Here is a 13,089-nt window from a genome sequence, read left to right as displayed (position 1 = left end):
GAAATGATCTTACAATCAATGAGTCTAGGATAAAGTGGAAGAAGCTCTGTAGAAACGAGGCCCCGTGATCCCGTGCAGCAGGACTCTGAAGCGGTAAGGTGCGGCTGCAGCACCCCTAACCCAGAGGGAGGGGATCGGCTCTGACATCACCGGGACAAGGAGAGAGAAAAATGTGTCCCACACCCGTCGGCTCTGGCCAGGAGAGGGGAGAGGGTTTCTTTCTAGTGACTGAAACATGGGTGTGGTGGTGTAAGTCTTGAGGGATGGGGTTTTTTTCCCCTAAGATCTGGGGATTTTCTCACACAACTGTTCTTTTCTAATGGGAGTTTGATATTGGCTTTGTTCCAGATTAGGACAACATTCATATAAGCACGCTGCTCACATTCCTGGACAGTTTGTTTCATGATTTTAGAGGGTTTTTTTTAAACATACAACTCCCATTCACTTCTCCCATTTCCCTATCTTTTTTCTGAAATTTTGCTCTGCCACTCTCCCAGCTCGCTCCACAGTGAACCGCAGCCAAAGCTGTCATCGGCACTGCCTTAGAGAAACGACCAGCTTGATTGGACTGTGCAGGCTTTTGCATATTCCTCCTCAGTGGGAAGCACCGTGTTTCTACATGAATGAACATGGCTGAGTTGTCAGAAGGCTGAATGGTGAAACAGACTCAATCTGTAATACGCAGGAAAGGAAGCTGCTCTTTTGATAATAGTGGCATGCAATGTTGCATCCAAGAGAGACTCCGTGAGCACAAAACAATTTAGTTCCTCTTGTTTAAAGTGGTGTCAGATGCATAGAGTACTGGGTTATGCAAGACCATAATAAAAAAAAAGGTTTTATATTTGTGTAACATGCCCCACAAGAGACATCCATAAAACTGGTAAACCATTTGACTGATTATCCAAAAAACATAAAAGGGGAATGTAATGAATGGATATTGCATAATGTCATGTGCATGTAAACAAATTGTATAAAGCATAGCTTGTAAGCATAGTTGCAGCATGTAATAGGCCCTTTGTAACAGTCTTTCATTGCATCCTCTTTGCCAATGGCTATGACTGATAGAGAAATGTCTGGTATGCTGGTGGCAGCTGAAGTCCAGAAAAGCCCAGAAGAAACGGGGAGGAGTCTCGCTTGTCCTGGACCGAGCTCTTTGGTCCAAGATTCAGAGAGAGAGAAAGTCTTTCATTGTACGCAATGTGGAAGTCTCTTAATGTTCTGTAAACAGTTACATGCAAATATTGTTGTGGGCAGAATCACTGGAAAACGCAATAACGGTTCCATTCTGTTCCTGGTATGTCCATTATATTTTTGAGCACAACCAACCATTCATGATTCATGATTCATGATTCATGATTCATGATTCATGATTCAACCATTAGGTTCAATCCATGAGTCTGCCCGTCGTCTTTCTCTGTCAGACAGACCTCCACCATTAAAGTCAACCTGTCTGCCTCAGAGTAAAGTGGCGGGCTGATGGATTAAAGGGTATTCATGCAGTCTCTGGGAGTGACTGGGAACCCATGCCAGTCCTCACACCTACTAAATGCAGCAACACACACACCACACACACATCCCCACCAGGTGCATAATGCTCCCTGCTCCCCCCCTCCGCCCCCAAAGCTCCGAGGCTCCAGGGAATTCCAGTCCTCTGCCGTCGCTGCAGGTTAAATCTTCCTCCTCTGCTTTCCTCCTCCTCCTCCTATGTGTCGGTGAGCGTGTGCCAGTGGCAGACCTGCTGTCCCTCTGCCTCCTTCATCTGGGTCCAGTGGGCCTGCTGCTCCTCGCCGGTGCTGTTGAGGCCCAGGGCGACCCAGCCCAGCTTCTCCCGGGGCTTCATGCTGCTGCGGCGGCAGAAGACGGAAACCACCAGGGAGACCTCGGACAGCTGGAAGAGCGCCACCTGGAACACAAAGGTCTCCTTGTAGGTGGGGTTGGGCTGGCCGCGGCACACGGCCGTCTTGCACTTGGACATCTCCTTCCCCTTGGAGTCCAGCATGGTCAGCTTCACGTAGGTGTCTGGCAGAGGAGAGGAGAGGGTGGAGCGGTGAGAGGGGGCCATCGAGTGGCGGGATGTGAGTACTGCAGGAGGCGGTGTACTGTACAGTGTAACTTGGGTTTTTGATGTGATGTTATGGAGGTAATGAGAGATGATTGTCCTGAGGATTGTGTGCTAAGAGTGGTTTTAAAATGTGTGTTAGCACTGACTGAAGCTGATCCAATGATGACTATATTTGGCATTTTGGGTGAAGACATTCCCGGTAAAGGAGCCAGACAATTACAATATTTGTAACCTTAAGAACACGTAGCCTAATTCTATTAAATTGTAAGAACCCACAGCATCCAACTCATATTCTATGGTTAAGAGATGTGATGCAGCACCTTCAAATAGAGAAACTTAAGTTTACACTCCATGGTTCCTCTGACAAATATCATAAATTCTGTAAACCATTCTTGGACTACATTAAAACTAAGCTTTGAACTCCCTTCCGACATTTGCAATCTTGCAATCTTACAACCCTAGAGCAATAGCTATAATTTTGCTTTTCTTTCTTGAATATTGCATTAATGTACCTTTACTATCTATGCTATAAAAACAACTTTATACCCTCTCCCCTTTATTTCTTTATTTCTTTTTTGCACCTTTTTTCTCCCATCTGTGTATATTTGTAAAATGTTTTCAGTGTTAAATGTACCTATTACACAAATGGAAGACTCAAAATCAATAAACAGTCCTCATGAACGTGTGCCAGCACTGAGAAGAACAGGTTTGAATTATGCAATGTGTTTCAGACTGTACTCTGTTGGGAAGATGATGAGCATTTTGAGCGCACCGGAGTAAGGAAGAGACATGGTTTGTGAAAATAACATGAAGATGTTACCAAACATTTCTGATTTCAGCTCATACGTACGCAGGCTGTTTTTACCACAACAAGTGACAGAATGAGGACACAGTACACACTCTATACCTCGACACTATAAAACAGTTTCATTTTCTACAAATCATGTCTGTTCTTTTTTGAATAGTATCTAATTAATAAAAGCAAGTAAAAGTTGTATTATTGTGAAAATGTAATTAAAACTCTAATTTAAAATCTTCACACCTTAGCTGTGAATTTTCACAAAACTCCAAAAATCTTCTCCTCACATGAAGAAATTCACATCACTGCGTATACCTGTGTACGTACAGTATGTCCCTGTTCATCATATATCATGAATAATTATATAAACAAACATGAAGATGGCGGTGGACACAAGTAGTTGGCAGCTGACTCACCTCTCATGACATAAAGCTGTCCCCCTATGAAGTGTTTAATACAACAAAACAGACCATCTGTGACACACAAGGCACACACAAGGTTGGAGAGAAGAAAGTCAGAGATGAAACAAAGTCAGAATCAGCAGTTTTAAGGCAGAGATACACAAGGCAACTTCAATGGCTTTAGCAGTAAACAGCAGCAACATTTGAATGTATGTGCTCTTTGTTTGTCTTTGTTGCCCATCTGCTTTGCCAAAACAGTTGCCTCGTGTATCACCACCCTTGGGGTAGAAACATTACAAAGGAGAATTTTACTGAATGGAAAATTTACCATGCGACTTAGAATAGCACTGCATCCTTTTTGACAAGATCTTAGTGTTCGAAACAGGAAACGGCACTACCAAACCGGTACAAAAACCCAAGAAGTTGCTGCTTTAACATGGGAGCTTTGTACTCACTGGTGGGTTTATCGGAGGCTGTGTTTTTGAAGTGGCTTCCCTGGATGACCTCGGCAGACAGTCGTCCCGTAGCCGAGTTGTAGATGAGACCCAGGAGGATCTCTGGCGTGGACGAGTCTCCGGTGGATCGGTATGACAGCGCTCCTGCGCTGCGGGACACGCTCACCAGGGAGCCACAGCCCTGCCCAGACAAAAAAGGGAGTTACTCAGAGAAAAGAGGAGAGAGAATGCTTCTATTGGGTTTTGGTGTGGAAAGGTATTTGTTGAAGGTGCTCTTTGGTTTGGGGTTGTTGTGTAATGAAAGAGGACGCAGCTCCAGGGCATTTTGTCCATGCTGTGGCCTTCATCAGGGAGTAGCACACCAAACTGCATGAAGAACTTTCTTAGACTTCTTAGGTTTCTTCATACAGTTTGGTGTGTGATTCCTTAATGAAGACCACAGCATGGCAAAAATGCCTTAGAACTCCTTCCTTTTTGACAAAGGGAGTTATAGTCTGGTGAGGAATCATCAACCTTGTTTGGACAATGATAAGCCTAATTTAAAAGGAGTGGAAGTAGAATCGAAGTTTAGGGAGTAATATGTCGTAATGTTTTCATGTGCATTGTGAAACAAACATCCCGTGGCTTTGTAAAAAATACACGTCCAAGAATGCATGTGCATGGTCCAAAATACATATTGTCGAAGTGCGAACAGGTCCTCACTGTGAGTTCAGAGCCCGGCTCCAGGGTGACAGGTAGAGCCATCTTGCCCTGCAGGTTGAGCTTAGTCAGGTAGAACACCTTCTCTCCCAGGACCTTCTCTTTTTTCATCCGCCTGACGCTGTAGAGGCGGAAGCGGACCGCGTAATCCCCCAGGGCCTCCTGTTCCACCCTGGAAAACTTGAATGTTTCCGTGAAGACGGGACACGGGCCCTTTTGAACCCCCGTCTTGGCCCGCTGCTTCTTGGTGGGCAGCAGGACCAGGTGGACCTGCCACGAGATGTTGCCCGTCTGCTTGAGAGCGGGGATGTCTGTGGCCGCTGTGACGGTGACGGCCAGCCACTGCTCGCCGGAGTCGTACTCGAAGGCCACGTCCAGCGTACCGTATTTGGCCAGCGGCTCCGGCTCGTACGCTGTGGGGAGCCGAGGACCGGAGCCATCCTGGGAGGGAGAGAGATGGAGAGAATTAGAGAAATAGAGACAGAAACTGAGGGATAACAAGGGAGGGAGAGGATGAGTTAGAGGGATTGTAATAGTTCTTGTAATTCATGAACCGTCATGAATTTCCTTTTGCTCATGAGTAGTATTCAGTCCTTTATGTCTAACAGACCAAATGTTTAGGGTTTAGATTACAGGCAAGTGAAAGAGAACGTGAAATCTCAGCACCTGGCATAAGTAGGAAGTAACTGTTGAGTCACTAGTATTGATCAACAACCCTATCAGCCCCGCCACAGATATATTACGGTCATCTGGGGCTAGAGGGAAGTAAAAATCTTACTTTTCCCCCTTAAACCAACCATAAAAAGCATTTGCCAATACTATTTCACACAGGCTGACCTCCAGCAGCCAGACCGCGGAAGACCTCATCTCACCTCTGGTCCCAGCACAGCGGTGCTGTCGCTGGGCACGTCCTCCTCGTAGCCTTTGTTGAGGTAGCTCTCGGTGTCTTGGTCCACGCTGGCCTCACTGGAGCAGCGAGGGCTGTCGCAGCGCTCCGGCGACGACCCCCTCCTGACGCCCCGTCCCGAGCGGGAACGCGAGGACACGCACGCCGCCGTGTCCTCGTCCTGGTAGGGAGGAGGCTGCAGCTCATTAAGGGAAGAGTCTCGCTTTATCCTCTGGATGCTGTTGGCTGTTTGGAGTGAGAGAGGGGTTCAGAAGGGGTAACACAATACAGTACAGAGGGTGTGTTATGTGTTATCAGAGACAAACCATACAGAGTGACTCATTGGGTATGCAAAATGAGGCCTATCACTTAGAGTATTGTGTGCTGCACAAACAAGCTGAAGGAAAAACAACTCTAACTTTTTAATATTGCCATTTTATCTATCAAGTGCAACCTCAATAAAGGTTAATGTTTCACAGTATACATATGTATGAAGAGGCTTGTTGAGACATCTGGCATTTGAAAAAAGCGACACCTACACTTGGAAAATGATGGATAGCACAAATTAAAGTAAATGATGGTACTTTGTAAATAACAGTGGGTAATTTAAGCCCTTGATTGACAAAATAATCACATAACAATTACAGGTAAGGATGGGATGATATATCGAAATCAATATAATTCTGCACAGTCATACTTTGTTGTCATTTAACTTTTATTTATTACATCATACCGTGGTTGTATCAAATCGTGAACCCAATATCCTGTATCGAATCGTATCGTGAGATAAGCATATCGTCCCATCCCTAATTACAGGTAATGATTTTTCAAAATGGATATACAACATTTTGGAATAATAATAATAAGCATAAATACAGTATGTGTGCGTCCTCTCACCTCGTTCACTGGAGGCCTCGCTGCTGTAGCCCCCTTGCTCGGTGGACTTTTTGCGTTTGTTGTCCCACGCAGAGACTGTTTTCTGCTGGGCCACAGCCTCTGGGCCTCTGTCCTCCTCGCTGTCTGATGTACCCCCCTCTGGACGGGACACATGGACACTCCGGTTCAAACATTACAGTTATCCCAGAAACCATAGAATGCACAAAAGAAACAAAAGAAGAAGAGAGACTAGAAGCACACAACACCCCAAGAAGAAGAACTGAAAGCTATTTTCAGAGACTCAATTCTAGGTCGAACCTCAGCTGGTTGTGGATCAAAAAAAGAGAGTGGAAATGAAGAAGAAGAGTTAGAAGAGGAACGAGCCAAGGAAAGGAGAAGCAGCACACCCTCTAACCTTTGCTGGCTTTCTTTTTCTTCTTGCTTTTCTTGCCTTTCTCCTTCTTCTTCTCTTTATCCGAAGCTTTTTCCGATTTCTTCGAACCCTCTTTCGCGCCTTTCTTCTTCTTGTCCGACTTCTTCTTCTTGATCGGCGCGGGAGACGTGGGAAGCTCTTCGTCTCCTCCCTCGTTCTCGGCGTCCTCCTCCTCTCCCTCGGCTTTCTCGCTTTTCTGTTTCGGTACCCTGCTTTCCGTTTCTGGGCTGGACGACTGAGGAGGTTCGTTGCGGTCGTCGCTTCTGTGCCGCGCGTCGGATTTGTCTCCGCTGTCACTGGCCTTTCTGTCCTGTCTGCTGCTGTTGAGCTTATCAGAGGAGCAAGTTTCCTCTAAAGCTTCACCCTCCTCCTCCTCCTCTTTGGTCTCCTGCTCCCCATCTTGGGACTGCTCCTTCTGAGACCTGGCCTCTTTCTCCAGCTGCTTCTCTCTCCTTTCTTTTCTCCGCTGTTCCCTCTTCTCCTCCCACTCCTTCTCCTCTTTCTTCCTCTTCTCCTCCTCCTCTAACTCTGCCTCCGTCTTCTTAACTCGCCAGCATCCATCCCTCCATTCCCATTCCAACTGGCTGGCAGCGTGTTCCCCCTCCGCCGTGTCACTGGACGGGGTATTCTTCGCTCCTTGGTCTGCGTTCCCGCCCTCTGAGTCTCTAGACACTTGCCACAGGCTTTTACGGTTGGCCTTGCCTTCCTGGGCCGCCGAGCTCTGGCTGGACTCCGGGCCGCTCGTGTTTTCCCCGTCCTCCTCGACCTTGCTGATGATAGTGGTGACCTGCTCGGTCAGCTGGTCGCTGACGGTGTAGGTGACGTCGCTGACGGCGCTGGCCAGGTCATCCACGCGGCTGCTGACCGAGTCCAAGATGGAGGAAATGTTGACAGATGGGAGGTTCTGCTGGAAGCTCTTGAAGAAGGCCATCTCTCAGCCGGGGATCCCGTCACCACGCTGACTGCTAGATTAGCTCATCAGAGGCACTGACACGGACATGGGGCTGTTATGAGTGTGTGGTGCCAGCATCACAGTGTGAGCTGATACCAATACTCACATACACACCATTATTGTAAAGACCAGAATAGACAGTTTATAACAGAAGCTCTAACACAGAAATTCTGTTATTTGTATGCTATAGTCTTGTGCTCAAACATTATAATATACTGTAGGTTTAGACAGCAATATTTCACACTTAATGCAACTATGAAGATGCTCAGATTAAAACGTGGGCCATGTAAGCACCTTAATCTTATAATGTTACCTTGCGCTTAAGAGATGTGGACTTATGTTGCCTGGTACTTAAGAGATGTGGATTACTATGATGCGAGTGGTATTATCAGAGGATTGTTTGGACATACGGCATAATCTGTGTAAGCCTTTAAAACACAGTTTTCACAAGCTGCAACACTAGCCCAACATATGTTCAACAGCAAGCTTGCAGGTGTCTAATGAAGGAAAACAGCAGTGTGAGTGTCAGAAGTTCAAGGTGTCCCTTTAATGAAGTTACTGTGAAAACCACACCAAAGGCAATAATGTGTATGCTGCCATAAACCTGTGAGCGTTTTTAATACCTGGCTGGTTCTTCTTACAGCCATCGAGACGTGACAGATCGCTGGGACTCTCCACTGACAGCTTGTTGCTGAGGTAAAGAAAAAACAGAGCCATCAGCGCCATGAAGACTGCAATGGAGGACAGGACGCCTAGCAGCTCAGGAGAGACTGAGGAGAAGAACAGAGAGAGAGGGAGGGAGGAGGGGAGATGGGGAAAGAAAGAAGATAGACAGACATGTATATAAAGAGAGAAAAAGAAAAAAGAGAGAGAAGACAAAGAGTGAGAGACAAAAACAGACAAAAGTGATAATGAATATGGTGGTATATAACAGCTTCTTTCCACAACAACATAAAATGTAACCCCATGGTTAGAAATTATGATTTCAAAAACACAGATGCTATTTTGCAGGTAATGCTCTAAGATAGCGGACAGCCCTAAATATATTCCATAATATGTTCAATATTCATACCACCGTAACTTTGCTTGATGGCTAGCATCTCATTTTGGAACGAAACTTGCCGTGCAAGGGGAATGTTAGTTATTACCCATTAAAACAACCAGTGGTTTTTCCACTTCAAAGGCATAACAGATACAATCTACAGTACTGTATGTAGGCCAACCATACTTCATGTAACCATGCAGCAGTGTTGCTGATGTGCTATTTTTATTGGAGCCTCAGAGGAACTGTATCTAACTGAAATGTTAGACTCAGTAAACCCAGTAAAACCGCACTCAGACTACATTTAATGGGGTAGAACACAGACAGACCACAGAGTAATGACTGAAGAAAAGGGGAAGTTGCTGGACAATGAACCATTAATGCCATTTGTAAAGACCAACTGCCTCACTGGAAAGGGCAACTTGTAAAACGAAGCACACTGCAGGCAAGGTTCTGCGATATGATATGTTAATTTTACATGTAAGTGCTTGAGGCACGTGTATGAAAGTCATAACACTACGTTTTTAATCCACAAGCCACAATGGCCGGCATATTCCAATTCATTTCTCTGTATTTTACCAGTCAAACAAATCTTTAGAGCAACGTCAAAATGATGGTTGTTACCTGCCAAAGTGGCCGGTAAAGCAGTCACAGCCACAATTTCCCAGCATGTGCTTAGTAGCTGGTGCTCACTTCTACCATGTGAATGGGTATGAACACCACCATTATCAAGGTGAAGTTGGTCAACAGTGAAAACTGGTAGTCGAGGAGAGAGCAGACGCATACTTCCTCTGACCCCCTGACTACAGACTTAACTTATTCTTATGTGTAAGGCCAATTTCTCCATGGCAACAGGCAGAGACCACTGCAGCCTGACAACTACTGCTGCCTGCTGCAAACTGATGAATGCTGAACTCCCAAGAATGGCAAGGTAAGTACAAGAGAAGAAGAGATAAAAGGACGATGCGGCGGTAGAGGCTTACCTTCTCTAAATGAGCATCCTCTTTTATAGCCAGCTATTCCCCAAAAGTACCACTTGCACTACTGCTACTATGGATAGTAAGTCCTCTCTAAAGAGGGAAAACAAAGTTGCCCTGCGATGAGGCAATCCGGCATGTAATAAATCCCTTATATACTTAATCCAATCCAGCGCTCGCCATGGTTACCTATCAACTCTCACTGGTAACAATTCTGTTGATTGAGCCAAAATGGCCCCCGCAGCCACAAGCACAGCAGCCGTCTGTCGGAATAAATGGCTTATGGCCCCGTGCCCCGGGGTGCAGTGACACCTCATACATGGCCCTGCACTGTAGATGTCAACGGCACCTGAATAATTCAGACACTCCAGGTAACCCGATCCCTCCGTCAGTATACTCCGGCAAGTGGAGCGGGAGCTAGCAGGCCTTTCAGAGCCCTTGTCCCGCTATCAACTCACTGAGGATTAGTGGGTACAAGGCAAAAGGGCGAAGGCCGGTGAAGTTATGGACTCATAATACCCATCATTCATAGGGAAGTCTTCTATAATGTTTGTTTCCAAACAGCAGAGCAGATTAGGGTGGATTTGCTCCCTCCCTCCCTCTCTCTCTCTTTCTATCTCCCCACTCTCACTCTCTACTACCTAGTGTGTGTGTGTCATAACAGAATAAACAGCTATGTTTTTTTATTGTGTGTGAACTGAGGCTGAACTCTGGATTCAATCTGCTTTTTTTTTCAGGTAATGACTACAGCAAGCTGAAACAAAACCCAGCCACCGAACCATTCAAATGTGAAAACAGCAAATTAATAATAACTTCTGTGAGCTGGTTTCAACTAAACAATTTTGTCAAATAAAAAAATTAAAAAAGTGAAAACAAATGAGCGTCTCCTACTACATGATGCTGTCATGTTTCTACCCTGTTGGGACAGGAGATGAAGATACATTTTGACGGGAAAAGGCGCCTTGTCAAGTTTCCCCATCGTGAACATTTACATTCACCCATGAACATTTTAGTGAGTTATCCCATTTTTTCATTTTTACACCAATGTGTGTTGATCCCTGCGGAAGTTTCTAGGGCATGCTTATTTAAAAATGGAGGTAGGCAATCTGGAAAACGTTGCTTACACATGGACCTCTGATACGAAACAAAACCCCCACGCTGAATAAATCATGACCACACAGCTGCCTCCTTTTGGTGAAGTGTACTAAAACTTGATATGCCATGCATAATTGACACGCAGACATTATGTTTTCTGAAGTCTATATAGAGACAGTTTTTTATCCGCCAAACTTCAGTAGGAACTTCAGCAGGAACTTCAGAGGGAGGAGGGAGGTTAAGTGCTGAGGATAAGTGTTTGGACGTAGCCGTCTTCGCGCTTCTAAAACTGACGTAGAGGAGTACAGCTGAGCAAGCCGTCATGCAGCCCAACAGATCATCATGCAAACACGCCCACGCATATATATATATATGCACACGCAAGACACACCAATGCACGCACATGCCCGCTTGCACACATCATGGCTTTACCTCGTCTGGCACAGATGAGCTCATGAACGCCACAGTTCCTCCCCCCTCCTGGGAGAAAGAGATGAAATGGTAGGGGTCAGAGGTTAAAATATTGTTCCGTGTACCGTGGCACCATATGCTCTGTCCTCAGGTTAGGAGGAGATGACAGATGTCCATGCCGGCATACGTGAAAGTAATTAGCTGGAACCGACTGAGCAAACAGACAATCAAATGTTTAATTATAACATAGTGTTATGTAACAAGGAAGGAAGAGGGTGAAGAATATCGGCGAGTGCAGGTTCAGGGGGAGCGGCATAAACCATTGTGTGCGCTCATAGGGGTGAAGTAGCACTAAGGGCATTCCTAGTCATCTTCCCTTACTATCCCTGTAGCAACTGATACTGTAGTAACTGCTGGATGATGTCATAACTTGTCATAAAATTTAGTAAAATGTCCCTCTATATGGGTCAAAATTGTAGTAAAACCTGTTAATGTAATAAATTGCCTTCACATTATTATATTAACTAACAATTATGAGTAGATGAGGGGATTATTAGGTGATAATATTAGAATCTATTAACTCGAGTTATTATAATCTTTTCATTCTTATGTGTTGTAACATTATAAGTCAATGTTATTATTACATCATCAGTTAAAAATAGGTAACACCCTTTATGAAATGATCCCCAGTAATATTACAATTTATTACATTGACAGGTTTTGCTGCATTTCTGACTAATTTAGTGGGACATTTTGGTTACAAGTTCTTACATGACCTGGCAGTTGTTATTTTATAGGTCGCTACAATCGCTCTGAGACTGAAGTTCATGAAAGATACAGAGACACTCATGCCACGCACACACAGTAACACAACCACATGCTCATGCACATGGATGCTCACACACTCATACACACACGCACGCTATCTCTCTTGGCACAACACCATAGTACTTAATGATCCGGGTGTCTACAGTTAAAGCATGGCAGGAGCAGATCTTGGCTCTGTTCCAGTCTAACCAGGGGGGAATTTGGGAAGAGATGAAAGAGGATGGCACTATTTTTGTTAACATAATTTATAACCTATAGCACCCTCGAAAAAACAAAAATAGAGAAAACAATATTTTACTTCCGCACAATTCCCCTTGCAACATTTGAACAAATGGACCACAGTCTTGCATTGTACCACTGCCTTCACCTCCAGTATTGGATGCTGTAATATAGGAGCAGGCAATAGCTCAATGTCACAGTAAAGAGAAAGCACTGAGGCAACCTGTCTTCTGTCACACAGCAGACAGACTCTCACTGAGCCAATTCACTTAATGGTAGAGAAACTCCCTGTTGACAAATCTTGCAAAGATGAAAAGCTTGCCAAAATGTCGCAATATAGGCAATACACTGACTGCTGCTGCTTAAAAATGCAGGTAACTTTAGTTGGTGCTTTCACAGTAATATGAGTAGTAGGGACTTGAGCATCTTTTGTTTTTCTAAAGTCAAAGAATGCAAGCGGGGAAATAAATGTCACAAAAATAAGTTATAACCTGAGTCTGACGTACCTGAACAAGGCGGTTTTTGTTATTGGAGCAGTGCATTTCTCCCTTTAGTTAAGATATGCCAAAGTCTCTGCATCCAATATAATGTGCCACCAGAGCTTCCAAACCTACTTGTATCAACTAAATTTCTGGGGACAAAGTGGAACAATGACTGATGACTGAGAGCTTATTTGGTTAAGGTAGCCTAATAAATGATGACTTAACTATCAGCTTAGAAGGGAACATTGGTCCTGAATGCTCCCAATGTGATTTATTTTAGATAAGGCTTACAAATAGGCCTACATTTCTAGCAATTTCAACTTGATCTTTGTTCTACTTTATAATGATAAAAACTACAAAATCAAAGATATGGCGAGTGCCACACCTTGCCAACCCAAACTGATGCCCATGGTTTAGCACCGTTCATGCGCCTTTATGAAACTGTTTCCCAGCCTGATATGACTTCCTCTCA

At 44.8% G+C, this 13,089-nt stretch overlaps 1 protein-coding gene across 1 annotated transcript; it reads right to left on the bottom strand.

Moving 5' to 3' along the window:
* Positions 1-1,702: 1,702 nt before the first annotated feature.
* On the bottom strand, positions 1,703-7,542 carry LOC139917796 (synaptotagmin-14-like). The gene is made up of 7 exons (XM_071906995.2): positions 6,594-7,542; positions 6,200-6,337; positions 5,289-5,548; positions 4,420-4,857; positions 3,718-3,898; positions 3,278-3,334; positions 1,703-2,019 (listed from the first exon to the last, which is right to left on the bottom strand). The coding sequence occupies exons 1-7, from the start codon at positions 7,540-7,542 to the stop codon at positions 1,703-1,705; spliced, it is 2,340 nt and encodes a 779-aa protein (XP_071763096.1).
* Between the last annotated feature and the right edge of the window lie 5,547 nt (positions 7,543-13,089).

The sequence above is a fragment of the Centroberyx gerrardi genome, chromosome 18 (genome assembly GCF_048128805.1).
Source record: "Centroberyx gerrardi isolate f3 chromosome 18, fCenGer3.hap1.cur.20231027, whole genome shotgun sequence".
Lineage (NCBI taxonomy): Eukaryota > Metazoa > Chordata > Actinopteri > Beryciformes > Berycidae > Centroberyx > Centroberyx gerrardi.
The sequence above is the reverse complement of the archived record's forward strand: the minus strand, read 5'-3'. Positions and strand labels throughout refer to the sequence as shown.

Excerpts from the sequence above, each read along its gene's own strand:
- LOC139917796 (XM_071906995.2), bottom strand. The coding sequence starts at position 7,542 with ATGGCCTTCTTCAAGAGCTTCCAGCAGAACCTCCCATCTGTCAACATT. Across the intron at positions 6,338-6,593 it reads GAAAAAGAAAGCCAGCAAAG|AGGGGGGTACATCAGACAGC; the intron begins GTTAGAGGGTGT and ends TGTCCCGTCCAG. Across the intron at positions 3,335-3,717 it reads AGCCTCCGATAAACCCACCA|ATGGTCTGTTTTGTTGTATT; the intron begins GTGAGTACAAAG and ends TGTGTGTCACAG.